Source organism: Bufo bufo, chromosome 2 (assembly GCF_905171765.1).
Source record: "Bufo bufo chromosome 2, aBufBuf1.1, whole genome shotgun sequence".
NCBI lineage: Eukaryota > Metazoa > Chordata > Amphibia > Anura > Bufonidae > Bufo > Bufo bufo.
Genome location: NC_053390.1, coordinates 574291295 through 574308232, shown reverse-complemented (window position 1 = coordinate 574308232; position 16938 = coordinate 574291295). Strand labels below are relative to the sequence as shown.

At 42.3% G+C, this 16938-nt stretch overlaps 1 protein-coding gene across 1 annotated transcript in view; it reads right to left on the bottom strand.

Annotated features, from left to right (window-relative positions):
* The window catches only part of LOC120989840 (alcohol dehydrogenase 1-like), a 120749-nt gene that overhangs the window by 18889 nt on the left and 84922 nt on the right, over window positions 1-16938 (bottom strand). Inside the window, exons 6-8 of the mRNA XM_040418196.1 lie at window positions 9475-9735; window positions 8398-8533; window positions 5399-5537 (exon numbers count right to left, since the gene is read on the bottom strand). Of these exons, the coding sequence (XP_040274130.1) occupies window positions 5399-5537; window positions 8398-8533; window positions 9475-9735 (536 nt within the window). The remainder of the gene's footprint in view (window positions 1-5398; window positions 5538-8397; window positions 8534-9474; window positions 9736-16938) is intronic.

Here is a 16938-nt window from a genome sequence, read left to right as displayed (position 1 = left end):
AAAATCTATTATGAGGAATTGACCAAGACTATCCATGAACGACACACCGACACCCAGCCCCGCCTGGAAAGGAGAAAGGGGTTGGTGGTGTCCTTTGACAAAACCCGTGGCTACGGGTTCATCCAAGATTATCTGACTGGCAGAGACTTGTATGTTAACAGAAGATCTGTCAAGAGAGACTACCTCCCTTCCTATCAGCACAGCCTCCGCGAGGGAGAGGAAGTGGAGTTCACCCCTGCCGAGAGCCTGAGAGGCCCTTATGCAACTGCCGTGACCCGTCCCAAGCGAGAACCTGAGGACTGGGAGGCAGTAGAAGACTACTCTGGCTGCGAGCGGGAACCTGAACGCTCTCCAGAGCCGGCCCATCACGCCTTCCAAGAGCGGGGCTCCTTCATTGGGCCTAATGTCTTCTGGCAGCCAACCGTGTTGGAAAAATGGGTGAGCCCCTATCCTTCCCCCGAGCTGCCTCGACGGGAGAAGACAATCCAGGACTTAGAAAATTTAAAAGGACTCAGCGTTACCCTGGAAAATATCCGTAAAGGTCGGAGACCAGATGCTCCACCGGAGCCTGCAGCGGCCGCGTCCGACGCATCGTGTACTGTACCTGCGCCGGCGGCGCCAGCAGAGGACAGCGATTCCGACACGGAAAGCATCGGTGACCAGATTGTCCGGCTGGAGGAAAAGTTGCGGGAGCTGCGCAAGATTGCCACCACCAGGATCCAGACGCCGCCTAAAGGAGACGAGGTAAGGGTGCCTGTCACCACCCGTAAAACACCGTCTGCTAACACTGCTCCGTCCAGGCCCCAAAGAAGACCCACTATTCCTGGGAATTGCTGCACAGAGCCCACCGGACCGCTTGCGGCGGCGGTACCCAATGCAGCACAACCCACAATCATTATGCCGGGACCGGTACGGTCCACAAGAGTGTTTACCCCTAGGCCTATGGGGCCAATACCTATCAGGGGCCCCTTCACTTTACAGCTGCCCCCTGACACCGTGATGTGGGCACATCCTCCTGTAGAGGACTACTACAGGCCATATTTGCCAGCAGAGCCGGGTGATTATGACATGCCACTGTGAATCAGCCTGCTAGACCTTTGATTTATTTCACCAAAGAATGATGTTGTTAACCCTTCCAGGAGTCCTATGTTTTCTGGTTCTTTGTTGCTGCTGCCAGTTCATCCACGGCTCAGTGGTAGGTGTTAACCACTGAAATCACAAGGTCAACAAAGCCAAGTTTGTTTCCAGGATCTCCTGCCTGCTTTTGCTATCCCACGCCAAGTTGTGCCTGTTCCTTTGTTGCACCTTTTACCCTTACCTCCCTTTTCAGGTTGATCAGGGGTATTACAGCACTTGTTTTATATTGTGCAACTTGATACTAAGGAACCGTGCCCGGAGATAGACTCAAAAGAACCTGAGCCTCTGAGATTCTTACTCTTTTTAAAGGAAATGTGCCCAGAGATGGACTCCACCGCATGAGAGCCTCTGTGATTTAATAGGAAAATAACCTGGGTACGGACTCATGTTTGTTCTTTGAGCCTCCAAGAACTTTTATACTGTTTTATCTATTTTGCTGTTCTATTATGGACTTATTCATTGTCATGGACTATCCTGGTTATAATGTTACGCTGTGCCAGGTCAGCGCCCCAGTTCCATTCACTATCCTGAGAAGAAGAGAACGACGCCCCTTGTCACCACACTTCACCTTTGCCAATTGGACCTGATATGAATGTAAATGCAGATAAGTGACATATATGTATGCCTGCATGTCTCTTTTTCTGTTTCAGGTAAAGATTCCAGTTGGGCGAGCCCTGATGGAGTACGAGGTCGTACTCAGCTTAAAGCAGTGGGGTATGTAGTGTACGGGGACTGTAAGGCCCGTCACTACAGAGGGGTCACTTGTGTGCTGTCGTCCCCCCCCTTATTTATGGGGAAGTTGGTATAAGTCATCTTTATAAAATGTAATGTAATGCTATGTATTTTCCTGTTACTGTGAGATTTGCATGTACAGGCCTGCTAGGGGTGTCATTCCAGCTCTTAGTCACTAGAGGGAGCTAGGGAGCCCTAGTATATATAAGGCCCAGTCAGGGAAGGAAAAGTCAGTCTAGTCTAGAGTCTGTAGTGGGAGTCTAAAAAGTCAGTCTACAGCAGTTGGAGTTTAGACTATGTCAGAGTCAAGTCCAGGCCGGAAGCCTGCAGACCAGGAGAGGGTATTGCTGTCCCTGTAACCGGGTTCCAGATTCAAAGAGAAGGTTCCCCTCCTGAGTTCACCTATGCAGAAGCAGGAACACCTCAGTTAAAGAGCCTGAGGAAGCTGAGAGAGAGACAGAGGCATGTCAAGGAAAGCAAGAGGTACTCAAGACAACAGAGGAGGTACTTGATAAAGATAAAACCAAGGATATACGCCAGAGCTAGGGCATTGGACCTTGGAGAAGAGTTTATATGTTCCAGGATCAGTCAGGAATAGAGTGCAAGCTGCCTGTACTACAAGTCCTGTGTTTAACACTCTGAAGTCCCCTTGCTATACATATATTGCCTGCATCAACTGTACCGAAAATCAACTGTCTGCAAAGGAACTGCGTTTCCGTTATTGTCCCTATATGATGACTACTAAAGTTTGAGTTCTGCTTTAACATCACGTGGTTCCTCAGTTATTCCTGCTATCAGCAAACGGCGTGCCACCGTTTAATTGGCACTGGCGTCACGAACATTTCTCATCATCACCTGCTCTTGCAGAGAGTCAGCCGTCTCAGGTTAGTGTCTATTGCACTACAACACCCAGGAACATTTCTACACCTAACTTGAGTACGCTGCAATGAGCTTCTTAAATAGCAGAGAGGGGAGGAGAACAATCTTCCGCCTCACTCTGACATCAGAGAGCCTTACAGCACAGAGTAAAAAGGAGAATAAAAAACTATGCAGGGGAAGTTCAAAGTAGAACTTCCCCTGGTTTTCTGTCAAGGAGGTAAGAAAGTGATTAATAACTTTAGTTTAAAACACTACTTCCAATCCGGAGCCGGCAGTTCCGCCGACCGGAGAGAGACGCTAGAACCAAACTGGCGGCGGTGGCGCATGGTAGTTTTAGAAAATGCTACCTAAACTGCTCTACATACAGGTAAACCCTAAAGACCCTGTCTGTGTTAAGGAACGGGCAGCTTAAGGCACAAGGGGATCGTAGTCAAGTGGAAACCGCACGCCTGAAACTGCAGGAACAGAAAATAGAAATTAGATTACATATAGAAGAAATTGGTCTCCAAAAGACCACCACCTGTTCCTTCTGTCCGCAGCACAGAAAAACATTGCACAGTGTTTGTGTTGGGGGAGGTCTTTATAGGGGCCATTTGTCTCATTTTTTTTAATTTAATTTATAAAAGTTCCACCTGTCCTGATTGTCCACAGGGGCAGAAATACCCCAGATGTGCTGCTGTTGGGACGTAGTTTGCTACCTGTGCCGTACCAAAATGAGCCGGGGCGTGAACACTAGCAACCTCACCACCACCAGCATAATCCACCACATGGCATACAAGCTCCATAATAAGTGGGATGCCTCCTCTTCCCCTGTGTTACGTGCTAGCCAATCCCCTGTCAAAGGCGTAGGCCCGGATGCCCCCTACCCTGCACCTGGACCTTCGCAAGCACCATCAGCGACCACATCCACTTACGTGTCCCAGCGCAGCGTCCAAATGTCCTTACCCCAGGCATTTGGGCAGCGTGAATCAACTTTCATCAGTGAACAGCACTGAGGCCCACTGGTCCCTCGTCCATAAATGCTCCTTGGCCCTTGCAAGACAATGATGCCTGTGCATGGTGGTTTAGTCAGGTACCTTTGCAGGTTGTCTAGCAAGCAGTAAACAGTTTCTAATGGTCTGACATGACACTTGGGTGCCTCACACCTCCCTTAAATGTGCATGGAGTTGTGTGGCATTTATGAAAAGCAATTGTCGAGGCTCACCTGGTCCCAGGTTGAAATGGAAGCACGGATATTCGCCAGGAACTAAGCAATAGTAGAAATATAAGTGAAGAGGGAGATCCAGCTTCCAAATAACATATAGATGCTTTAATGAAAAAGGTGCTAAAATCCAGACATGTACATTGTTCACAATGAAGAGGTTATCAGTGTTGGATGTGGCCAAAGGACGCCCACTTCTATGCCTTCCTGTTACTCTTCCAGTTTCTCTGTATCTCTGTTGCAACCTGCTGATTACACTCTGTGACACTCTAAGCTCAGTGACAACTTAAATCTGAGAACATCCTGCTTGAAGCCTCACAATGGTGAGGTACTGTTGATCAATTGTTAGGTGTCGTCTTGGTCTCATGATGTCTAAATGTGAAAAGCAAGATAAGGAGAACTGTTTAAATGCCAATTGTAATTGAAATGTTTTGGGCGATTCATAGATCAAACACCTGTTGTGAATTTTCCTTTAAAGCTCCTTGCTAGAGAACAGCAAGTTGTGCAAAAAGTACTGAAACATTGAACAGTTGGACATGTGCATTCAAAAGTTTAGAGAAGGTCACATTAAGTTCACCTGTAAAGGTTAGAGTGCATTTTAGGTTCATCCTGAAAGTTCAACCAAAAGCCAAATATCTCTAACTTTTTGTGAGTAGTGTATGAAAATCAGAGCCATACAGGAAAGACTGTCCTCCTGTCTACAAAGGATGGAAAAAAGTCTGGACTAGTGATCCGAATTTGATCGCAAGCCCATAATGAAAGGGTTTCGAAATGTATGGAAACAGCCGAGATGGGATGAGGCAATATACACTGCTAGAATATTGCTGATGAGTATGACTACTTTCACACCTGCGTAAGGTGCGGAACCGTCTGGTATCTGCACAGACGGATCCGCACCTATAATGCAAACGCTTGTATCCGTTCAGAACGGATCAGTTTGCATTACCATGAACAAAAAAAATAATAATATATATATATATATTTTTTTTTGTTCATGATAATGCAAACGGATCCGTTTTGACTTACATTGAAAGTCAATGGGAGGCGGATCCGTTTTCAATTGCACCATATTGTGTCAGTGAAAACGGATCCGTCCCCATTGACTTACGCAAGCAGCGTTTTGGTGTCCGCCTCCAGAGTGGAACGGAGACTGAATGGAGGCAAACTGATGCATTCTGAATGGAACCTTATCCATTCAAAATGCATTGGGGCTAAACTGATCCGTTTTGGGCCGCTTGTGAGAGCCCTGAAACGGATCTCACAAGCGGATCCAGAAACGCCAGTGTGAAAGTAGCCTTAGCCAGAGTGCATCTTTAAAACAATATTTAAAATCCCTAACATGTTTTATTCATTGTACTGTATTAGGCTAGGTCTATGTTGGGGGTTGGGTAAAATTAAATTTATGTATTATTATTTTTAATTATTATTGTTTTAAGACATAAAGCCTACCTCTCTCCTTTATGCAGAAGTTCAAATCCTTCATTGATCTTCATAAATGGTAATCTGTGTGTTACCAGCCCATCAAACTCAAATTTCTTATTCATATATTCAGACACAAGTTTTGGTATATCATCCTTAGGCTTAAAACCTGTCCCAACAAACAGAAGTTATTATTAATTATAATATTTCTATTACATTTCTGATTTGATGTTGTATTAATATGAGAAAGAGATTATAGTAATTAAAGGAAAATTAAAAAAGAACATGGATCGCACATCCAAACACTATGTATTGATCTATTGCTTCTCAGAATCATTTTGAGGCCTTTGTATATTTTTTTTAATTAAAATGCATAAGCCCACTCACTCAAGATGGCCTCTTGTGATTGGGTCCCTACTCTAATTTGGTGTGGTGCCACATGGTGGCCACTGCCGCTGGAACACAGCACCCTCAGGCGGTGAGACCCAGCATTCCAAAAGCACTCCTGCTGTCGGGATAAGCCCCCTTGGCACTGGACAAAGTTCACACATTGTGCTGCCTGGCTGTGTGAGAGAAGTGATGAAAGCCTGGGAATCATACCCCTACACAGCCAGCAGCAGTGTGTGTGTGACCACATCATGCTGCTTCAGCTGCTGGGGAATGCTGCATGTGCCTGATCATCAGGGAAACAGGTAAGTATTTCATTTTTTTTTTTTACTTTATTAATGGAGCTGAAGGTGGGATAAACAACAGTGAGCGTGGCACAAGGCGGGCATTACTAAAGTGAGGTGACAACTACTGTAACTAATTTGAGGGGCTAATAAATTCAAAGACTCCAGCCAAGTTTGTGTAAAGTGCAATTTCTGTTTATTTTAGCAAACAATGGTGGTTGCTACGGCAAAGTAAGTTGTGACGTTTCGCCACATCCGTGCCTTCATCAGACCAGTGCCGCTTGTAGTGCAGAAGATCTCAGGTGTGGACGCAGTAGAGGAAAAACATGCGGTTGTACCGCTGAAGAGAAGAGGCGCCTCTTCTCTTCAGCGGTACAACCGCATGTTTTCCCCTCTACTGCGTCCACACCTGAGATCTTCTGCACTACAAGCGGCACTGGTCTGATGAAGGCACGGATGTGGCGAAACGTCACAACTTACTTTGCCGTAGCAACCACCATTGTTTGCTAAAATAAACAGAAATTGCACTTTACACAAACTTGGCTGGAGTCTTTGAATTTATTATTGATAGGGGTGGGAACCCTACTCCAGCAGAAAATCCACTGTGTGCTACAAGGGCTCTGCTTGAAATTAATTTGAGGGGCTACAATGTGGGCATTATTACTGTGGGAGGGGCACAATGACATTATCAATGTGGAGGGTTACAATGTGGGCATTAGTACTGTGGAGAGTGCACAATATGGGCATTATTACCGTAAAGGGGCAGAATGTGGATATTACTACTGTGAGGTGGTCATGATGTGGACATTAGTACTGTGAGGGGGCACAGTGTGGGCATAGCTACTGTGAGGGGGCACATTGTGGGCATTACTACTGTGTGGCAGCATTAAGAGTAAATGCCCTAGATTACCCTGTTATACATTGGAATGGCTAGGTCTTACAGGGTCAGCACAGCATCCCCTGCTGTGGATATAACAGGGGCAGTTACCATCTCTTTCTTATGTGAATATTCTTTTTGCTCTTTATCGGGTATGATACCGGGGGTCATTTAAAAAGACAGCCTTTTTACACCGATCATTATTCCCCCTTTGCTTTGCCGGAGGATTAGCCTAATTTATTAATTAGGCGTACCTCTGGCAGTCCATGCCTCTGGAGTAAAAACTACTCGGCCCCCTGGATTAGGTCCTTTTTTATGTCTGTTTTCCAGCATAAAAGATAGTAAATGTGTTAGGGCTGGAGTCTAGGCCTGCCTCACACCCTCGCCACTCCTAAATAGTTGCAAACAAGGGGCTTGTGACTGTTTTTACTCCTAAAACTGGTGTAAAAATATTCATAAAGATATTATTAAAAGTTAGGTTTTAAGCTATTTACCCATAACTGTAAGGGGACTGGGTGGGATTGGTTGAGTACAGTTATTTACTTGGTGGAGTTAGAGGTATGGCTTAGCCTGAAAAAATATTACTGCAGCATGCCACATTGATTTTGTCCCTCTTTCTGATATAATAAAATTGTGAGGCAAGTGTGGAGGGACATTGCCTTGGCGAATCCTTGCCCCGGGTGCTGCAAACCTGGCTATACCTCTGATATGTGTCCACCATCATTTAGCATGGTAGATACAGTAGAAGCACATATTGATATACACTGTTAACATCAGATTGAACCATACTATGGAAGTAAATGTAACTCTAACATTTTTAATGGATGAAAGTGATAAAAATGGTTAATTTCTCATGATCTTTACAATAAATATAAAATTAACGGGATAGACCATTTACATATTGGTAGTTTTTGGTTTAGTTGACCATACACCAGGGATTTCAGATATCTGAAAATGCAGATTTAGACCATTTTCTGACAACTTTTGGTGGTGACTTTCGTAACATAAAGCTCATGACAGATGTACATTGATATCTGTGAAAAACTTGATCTGATGTTTTAAATATTTTGTCAGTTTCAGTTATTTGTGCCACATGACCTGTACCCCATTAATAGAAATTATCTGGTGTATGGCCTGCTTTAGGGTGCTGACACATATTCAGGCTTTTTAATGCAGTTTTTGAAGCCAAAACCAGGAGTGGACTGAAAAAAAAGTTGAGAAGTTGTATCTGTCCTTTATACTTCTCTTTTGTTAGGATTCACATCTGATTTTGGCTTCAAAAATGGCACATAAAAACCTAAATGTATGGCAGCACCCTTACTGTTGTCAATTGGATTGGCAATCAAAGTGACACATGCAGTTACCTCACACTATGGCTATGATAGGCAGAAGATCTGCTGTACAATACTAATACAATTTTTCACCAATGAAACATCCTATATATACAAGTTATATAGTACATGTCCCCTGAAACTGAATACCTCCAAGAATTGCTCCAGTCAGAACACGTCCAGTTAAAATTAGCATTGGATCAAATGAAATCGTAGCAGTTGAAGGAGCTAAACCTACAATCACAGTTTTTCCATAGCCAAAGTGAGTGGATTTGAGAGCAGATGTCTAATAGAAAATGCAATAAAACACAGGTCAGCATTGAGAAATATAACAATTTGGTTACAGTGCAGACAATATTGGTTTTGAGACCCACATTTTCAAAGAGAGATGGACAAAATGTAATATTTTATAATGATTTTATTAATAGTGTTGAGTGCGAATATTTGAATTACGACTATTTATCTCAAATATCGCAACTTCGAGAATTCGCTAATATTTCGAATATAGTGCTATATATTTGCTATATCGAATATTTGTCATTTTTTAACATCTGAAAACATAATTACTCCCTGCTTCTTGCTTGTGAGCCAATGAGTCATTGGCCCAAAAGCAACTTAAGCAGGGAGTAATCATGTTTTCAGATGTTAGAAAATTATGAATATTCGATATATAGCGAATATATAGCACTATATTCAATATAGTGCTAGATATTAGTTTTTTTGAATATTCATTTTTTTTTTTCTGTCTTAAGTCATGATTCCCTCCTGATTAAGTTGCTTGTGGGCCAATGACTAATTGGCCCACAAGCAAGAAGCAGTGAGGAATCATGTTTTCAGATTAAAAAAAAAAGACAAATATTCTAAAAACTAATATATAGCACTATATTCCGTTTCTTCGAATATTCGTCATTTTTTTCTGAAGTCATGATTCCTCCCTGCTTAAATTGCTTGAGGGACAATGACTTCAGATGGAGAAAAATGACGAAAATTCAAAAAAATTAATATATAGCACTATATTCTATAGTGCTATATATTCATTTTTGACCAACTTCGCATTACGCGATTTTTACATTGCAGATTTTTCGCAATCGCAAAAAAATCTCAAATATTCGCGAATATGTGACGAATATTCTACCACATATTCGCGAAATATCGCGATTTTGAATATGGGACCTGCCGCTCATCACTAGTAATTAGAATATCCAAATGTTTTTGTCATTAATGTACCATGACTCCAGTGTTTCCAATGACCTCAAAGGCATAGTCCACTCCATCCTCAGTCATCTCTGTCAGCACTTCATGGATAGGACGGTCATAATCTTTAGGGTTGATAAAATCAGTGGCTCCAAACTCTTTGGCTTTTGCAAATTTGTCACTGTTTATATCAACGGCTATAATCCGGGAAGCTCCAGCTGCTTTACATCCAATAATCACTGACAAACCCACTCCTCCCAGACCAAATACTGCACAGGTAGATCCGGGTTTAACCTGCAATAAATAAAAAAAACTGTAGAACGGCTGCTGTAACTATTGGTATAAGGAGAGAACTCTATACATCACCATCACTTCAATTTCTCTTCACTTTTAGCTGTCTCAGAAAATGGCTAAATATGCAATAATTAGAAATAAATAAAATAAATAAAAACCTGATAATTAAATAACTGGGCTAAAACAGCTTAGCCGGGAGGAGACAGTGTTGGCACTTCAGCCACATTTCCCATCTGCATCAGAAGTGATCAAGTCTATTGTCAACAATTGTTGACTTCTCTAATAATTTTTTGAAGCGAAGGAACACTCTCATGTTTCCAACAAAAGGGTATTTTTAGTCTAGTGGTAAATAAATTGTGGGCAACTATTGTTTGAGATTGAAATGAAAAGTCATTGAGACCATAGAGAGTAAAGACAACACAAGTGTAGGACTAAATGGGGAGGCACACAGGTGGGATAAGGCCAAAAACCTTCTTCCAAAGGTCTTGGACTAATTGACAAGATCACCATAAATGTATATAAAAACCCTCTTGAGAATGGCATTTTCAGCACTCAATGGAGATATCAGGGAGAAATCTATTTAGGTACACTGGTGTATAATACCAATGGTAAAATATCTTTGTGGTATTCTCTAAGTGGACAATGTTTTTAGAAAGTTTAGAAGTAATGGTAAAGGATTCAAGCCATTGGTCAGGAGATATAGAAGTTTGGAGATCCTTCTGCCAGAGATCCTTCAAGTGATCAAGAGGATCTTCAGGTGGTCCCTTCAACAGTTGATAGCCTCTGGAAATACCCTTGTTGGCCGAGGTGTTTTAGCGGATCCATTCTCCCAATATAGGCTTTATAGTATTTGAGATGGGCAATTTGGGTGATTGTAGTAAGTGGTGAAGCTGTAGAAATTTATAAAAATCTCTTCTTGGGATATTATATTTATCTCTGAGATAGGTAAAGGTGACAAAGCTATTGTCTACCCACAGGTGGGCAATTTTGGTAAAGCCAGTGATTTTCCAAGTTGAAAGTGACAGGTGAGTGAGAGAGTGGTTTAGTGTTAGCTGGAATGGAGTTCCAAGTATGAAAAACTGCTTTAAGAGTTACCAATGAGGTATGGATTTTGGCTTTAAAAAAGGATTGTGAGGCATAAAGGAAGAAAATTAGTGATTTTTCAAAGTGTTTGCCTCAATTTGAACCCACTTTTTTGAGCAATCAATTAAAAGAAGAGCTCTAATTTCATCTAGGATTATGGCTTGATGGTAGACGCGTTTCGAGGTGTTCCGACCTCTTCCTCAGTGGCCACTGAGGAAGAGGTCGGAACACCTCGAAACGCGTCTGGCTACCTGGCATCATCCTTGATACTACCCACCAATACCCACGCCTTTGCTAAAGAGCCTTGGAATATTGCCGCAACAACAGAAGAAATCCTATGCGAAAAACACACCATACGAATAAGAGGTACCAGCTGATCAGCAACATAGCTACCACGTGCTGGATCACGTGAGACGCCGGACCAGCCACAAAGAGCGCGCAACATACAGCGTGAGGAAGCAAGTCTCCGGAGGACTACACCGGCTGCCGCTTCACTCATACATTAACTAAGTTTGGACCGCGGGTTGAGTAAAAAACAATCACCGTGTGGGACGCCACCGGCAATAAGTAAACACTAAAATGTGGACACTGTACTATAACCCCTCTGCTGGCATAAAACATCAGCTGTATTAACGAGCGCCACAGTACCTAATATTACCAAGTAATACTACCAAGTGACATTGGACCAATCCACCACCTTTCTGGACTACTATTCTCTATCTATTTTATATTATATTTTTATATTTTTGGACTAATACCATTATATCTCGGACATTTTCGGATCTTTTTCGGATTGTTCCATTTATTTTTACTATACCTATCCTTACGTATTTTACCTAATACTACCACCACTACTCCCTTCACCACCATCCAAATTTTTTCCAGCACCACGCACAACCATTTTGCCCCTTTTTCCCATGAACTAATACTTTTAAACCAACTGTAGTTCGGATACCTACCATAACCAACCACACTTTATCCCCCTAATTCACTTTTTAAAAATAGGAAAGCAACCATCATAATAACCTTTTTAATAATTATTTAATATTTTTGAAATAATAATAACCTCTGTAATAATCAACTATAAATAAATAAATATCCTATAAAACCAGATATAGAGTGCCTGCCTATTTTTTACTTTTACTATTCCTTTACCTACTAGTGGTTGGGTGAACCACTTTAGACAGAGCACCACCCCAGGGTGAGATCCAGGAGAGCCACTATTATTCCTCTATAACCTTAAAAACCACATTATTTCGTAAAAAAACATCAACCAACAGCCTTCTCAGGTGGGATAGCTTCCACCCTAGACCATTGAGAAGGGGCATTCCAAAAGGACAATTTATGAGGGTCTGCAGAAATTGTTCGGACCACAGGGATTTCACTAAGCAGGCCTCACTATTATTTCATCGTTTCAAACAGAGGGGATACCCGGACTCATGTCTGTATGAGGCCTGGTGTAATGCTGAATCCATAGATAGGTCCACATTACTCCAGTCGGAGGGGAAAAAAGGCTCACGAGAAGTGATCAGAATTATCGGCTCAGATGACACAGAATCCCAACAAGTTTGGGAAATTTTTGGACGATACTAGTCCCTTCTTAAAACTGATCCAGACCTGACCAATCTTCTCCCAGACTACCCGGCCATAACGTTCAGGTGGGGACGAAGTATAGGGGAGGCACTGGTACACCATTTTGAAGCCCCCACATGAAATACCTGACTGTTGGATAGGAGATGTGGTACTCATAGGTGCGGAAAATGTAAGGCATGCCCATTCATTGAAGTGGGCGATACCTTCTCGAACAGTGCTCAAGAACGGACCTACGGTACACTGCTCGTACGTTTGCAAATTGTAATACTTTAGGCTTAGTGTACCTGGCTCAATGTGAGTGCAGAAGTAAACACGTCGGCAAGACCTGTAGAGCCTTCAAGAAAAGGATCTTGGAACGTGTTGGGGATGTTCGCAACAAACGCGAAAAACTGCTCTCAAGACATATAGTACTCCATCATGGGGGCAATCCTAATACATTGCAATTTTCCATGACTGAGACAATAAAACACGCCATCAGGGGAGGAGTCTTTGATAACATTTTAAAACAAAAGGAATCCAACTGGATTTACGTGTTAAATACCATTTCACCAGCTGATATTAATAAAAATACAGATTTTTCATGTTTTCTATAGTCAGCCATTATAACATTTCATCTATGAGGCAGCAGTTACCTGACCCAGCTATATATGAATAACAACTGGGAATATGTGGCCATTCACTAAACTGGGCATTCTTACTTCCTCTAATACCCTCTCAATAATTCTTTTATAGAGGGTTTTCAATATCATTTTCTAGGGTTTGAAAAACACACTTTTTTCCCCTCAAAAAACAGTATTTTCCAGATCTGCAAGTGTTAAATTCAAGTTTAATATATACAGCTTTCATATTCTGTTACCAAAAAAACACTTTTTTGGCAATCTACAACATCTTGATTAGTCAGTGTGCAATTTAAGCTAGAAATACAGCCATCATTTTCTGGGGTTTGAAAAACACTTTTTTTTCTTCAAAAAACTGTATTTTCCAGATCTGCAAGTGTTAAATTCAAGTTTAATATATACAGCTTTCATATTCTGTTACAAAAAAAACACTCTTTTGGCAATCTACAACATCTTGATTAGTCAGTGTGCAATTTAAGCTAGAAATACAGCCATCATTTTCTGGGCTTTGAAAAACACTTTTTTTTCTTCAAAAAACTGTATTTTCCAGATCTGCAAGTGTTAAATTCAAGTTTGATATATAGATTTCATATTCTGTTACAAAAAAAACACTTTTTTGGCAATCTACAACATCTTGATTAGTCAGTGTGCAATTTAAGCTAGAAATACACCCATCATTTTCTAGGCTTTGAAAAACACTTTTTTTCTTCAAAAAACAGTATTTTCCAGATCTGCAAGTGTTAAATTCAAGTTTAATATATACAGCTTAAATGTTCTGTTACAAAAAAAACCCATAAATGACTGGGCCTCCATGTGAGACCTGTGTTCCTTGTTGCGCCGGTTTGAGTACTCCACCAACATGGCCAGTGCCGATAACGTTGTTCTCAGCGTTACTATCCCACTTTTATGCCTCCTTGAAAAAACGCTCCTGGCGATGATGGAAGAGGATGTGGCACAGGCGGAGGAGGAGGAAGAGGGATCATTTCGTAGCGTTTCCGACCAGTCATTCCCAAGTGGCTCCGAGTGTGGGTTCCTGCACCCACAAACCCAAGGTACACATTTGTTCAGCCAGGGCACAGTTCTGGAGGATGACGAGGTAGAGTATGAGGAGATGGAGGAGGAGGAACCATGTTCACAGCAGGGTGGCACCCAGACCAGCTCATGGCCATCACTGGTGCGTGGATGGAGGGATACAGAGGACACATTCGATACACTTTCCCTAGAGGACAGCTTTTCGTTGCCTCTGGGCAGCCTGGCACACATGAGCGTTTACATGCTGTAGTGTCTCCGCAACGACCGCCGAGTTGCCCACATTCTAACTTGTACTGATTACTGGGTGGCCAGGCTGCTGGATCCCCGTTACAAGGACAACGTACCATTCTTAATTCCGTCACTGGAGCGTGATCGTAAGATGCGAGCGCACGCTGGTAGACGCTCTGCTGGTGGCATTCCCACCTGACAGCGGGGGCACAGTGGAAGCACAAGGCGAAGGCAGAGGACCTCAGAAGGCAGGGTTAGCATGGCCGAAATGTGGAAAAGCTTTGTCAGCACGCCACAACAACCAGCAACACCAGCTGATATGGAACGTCTTAGCAGGAGGCAGCATTTCACCAACATGGTGGAGCAGTATGTATGCACACGCCTACACGTACTGAATGACGGGTCTGTCCCCTTCAACTTCTGGGTCTCCAAATTGGGCACATGGCCTGAGCTTGCCCTTTACGCCTTGGAGGTGCTGGCCTGCCCTGCAGCCAGTGTATTATCTTAACGTGTGTTTAGCACGGCAGGGGGCGTCATCACAGACAAGCGCAGCCGCCTGTCCACAGCCAATGTGGATAGGCTCACGTTCATTAAAATTAACCAGGCATGGATCCCTCAGGACTTGTCCGTACCTTGTGCAGAATAGACATGTATACCGGCACTAAGCAGCCATTGTTATACTGCAGCGCAATTGCTCATGTTTGTATTTTGGATATTTCACACTCTTTTGGAGTATACTTTAATTTTACTAAATTAAATTAAAACCAAAAACCTGTGTTGGCTATCTCGTCCTCCTCCACCGCTGCTTCCACCTACTCCACTACGTCCACCACCTCCTCAAACTCCTACTCCATATGGAACTCCACCTCTTAAATCAAATTTTTTTTTTGTACGTGTTTTATTTTATATAATTTCACTAATTTGTCATTAACATTTTCTGGTGAAATTAATCAATTTTTGGGTATATAGTACCACTGCTATACCTAGTAGGCCGGTTAAAAAAACAAATAAAAAATTGTCATTAACATTTTCGGGTGAAATTCACCAATTTTTGGGTGTATAGTACCACTGCTATACCTAGTATGCCGGTTAAAAAATAAAATTGTCATTAACATTTTCTGGTGAAATTCACCAATTTTTGGGTGTATAGTACCACTGCTATACCTAGTAGGCCGTTTAAAAAAAAATATAAAAAATTGTCAGTTACATTTTCAGTTGAAATTCAACAATTTTTGGGTGTAAAGTACCACTGCCATACCTAGTAGACCGGTAAAAAAAAAAAAAATTGGCAGTTACATTTTCTGGTGAAATTCAGCAATTTTCTGGTGTGATGTACCACTGCTCTACCTATTAGACCGGTGGAAAAAAAACAAAACATTTGTCAGTTACATTTTATGGTCAAATTCACAAATTTTTGGGTGTAATATACCCCTCCTCTACCTAGTTGACAGCTTAATAAATAATTTTTATTTTACATTTTCGGGTGACAATAAACAATTGTTTTCTGTCATAGACCCCTGCTCTACCAAGTAGACAGGTTAATTAATTTCAGTAATTTTTCTGTTACATTCTTGGGTTGACATTATACAGTTTTAGACGTGAATAAACCCCTGCTCTGTATAGGTGACAGGGAATAAAATCTCTGAAATGCTTCTTTAATCGATGCGCGCCACTTCCTTTGATTCAATGCTTAAACTTAAACAAGTTGTACCACATTTAAGCTTCAATACTTTGTCCCACATTTCCGCTATTCTCTTTTGGCCAACATTTGCGCCTCAATAGCTTTTCCCACAATTCCGCTCGACTCTTTTGGCCCACATTTGGGCTTCTGTAATTTGTCCCACATTTGCGCCTCAATAGCTTTTCCCACATTTCTTCTCGATCCCCAATTTTTTAAAATAAATTTATCTCCCTTAAATTTGGTCTCTTTTTCTCACGCTCCCTCTCCGGCCTGGAACCCTGATTCTCCGCCACCCGTAATCACCATGGTAGGCGCATAATAGAACATCGAAAGTTGATAGAGCAGATATCAATATGGATCGTGAACATCACGGGGACATGCGACATGGTGGGGCAGTAAGTATGCACACGCCTACACAAACTAACTGACAGGGGTCAGCCCCTGCAACTTCTGGGTCTCCAAATTGGGTACATGGCCTGAGCTTGCCCTTTACGCCTTGGAGGTGCTGGCCTGCCCTGCAGCCGGTGTATTGTCTGAACGTGTGTTTAGCATGACTGGAGGGTTATATTTCCCAATGTTTTGGGGTGTACCCTAATTAAAAAAAAAAAAAATCAATTTTAAAACAAAAAGCAGTGTAGGCTACCTCCTCCTTCTCCACTGCCACTTCCACCTACACCGCCACATCCACCGCCTCCTCAACCTCCTACTCCATATGGACCTGGTCCTTCTAGATAAAGATTATTATTTTTTATTTTTATGTATTTTATGTTATTTAAAGTCATTTCCCTATCCACATTTGTTTGCAGAGCACTTGCCATGCTTTTAACCACATTTTGACGACATTTGCAGCCCTCTAGCCCTTTCCATGACATTTTTACAGCCATTTTAGTGCTCAAAAGTTCGGGTCCCCATTGACTTCAATGGGGTTCGGGTTCGGGGTCAAGTTCGGGTCAACTTTTTTCCGAAGTT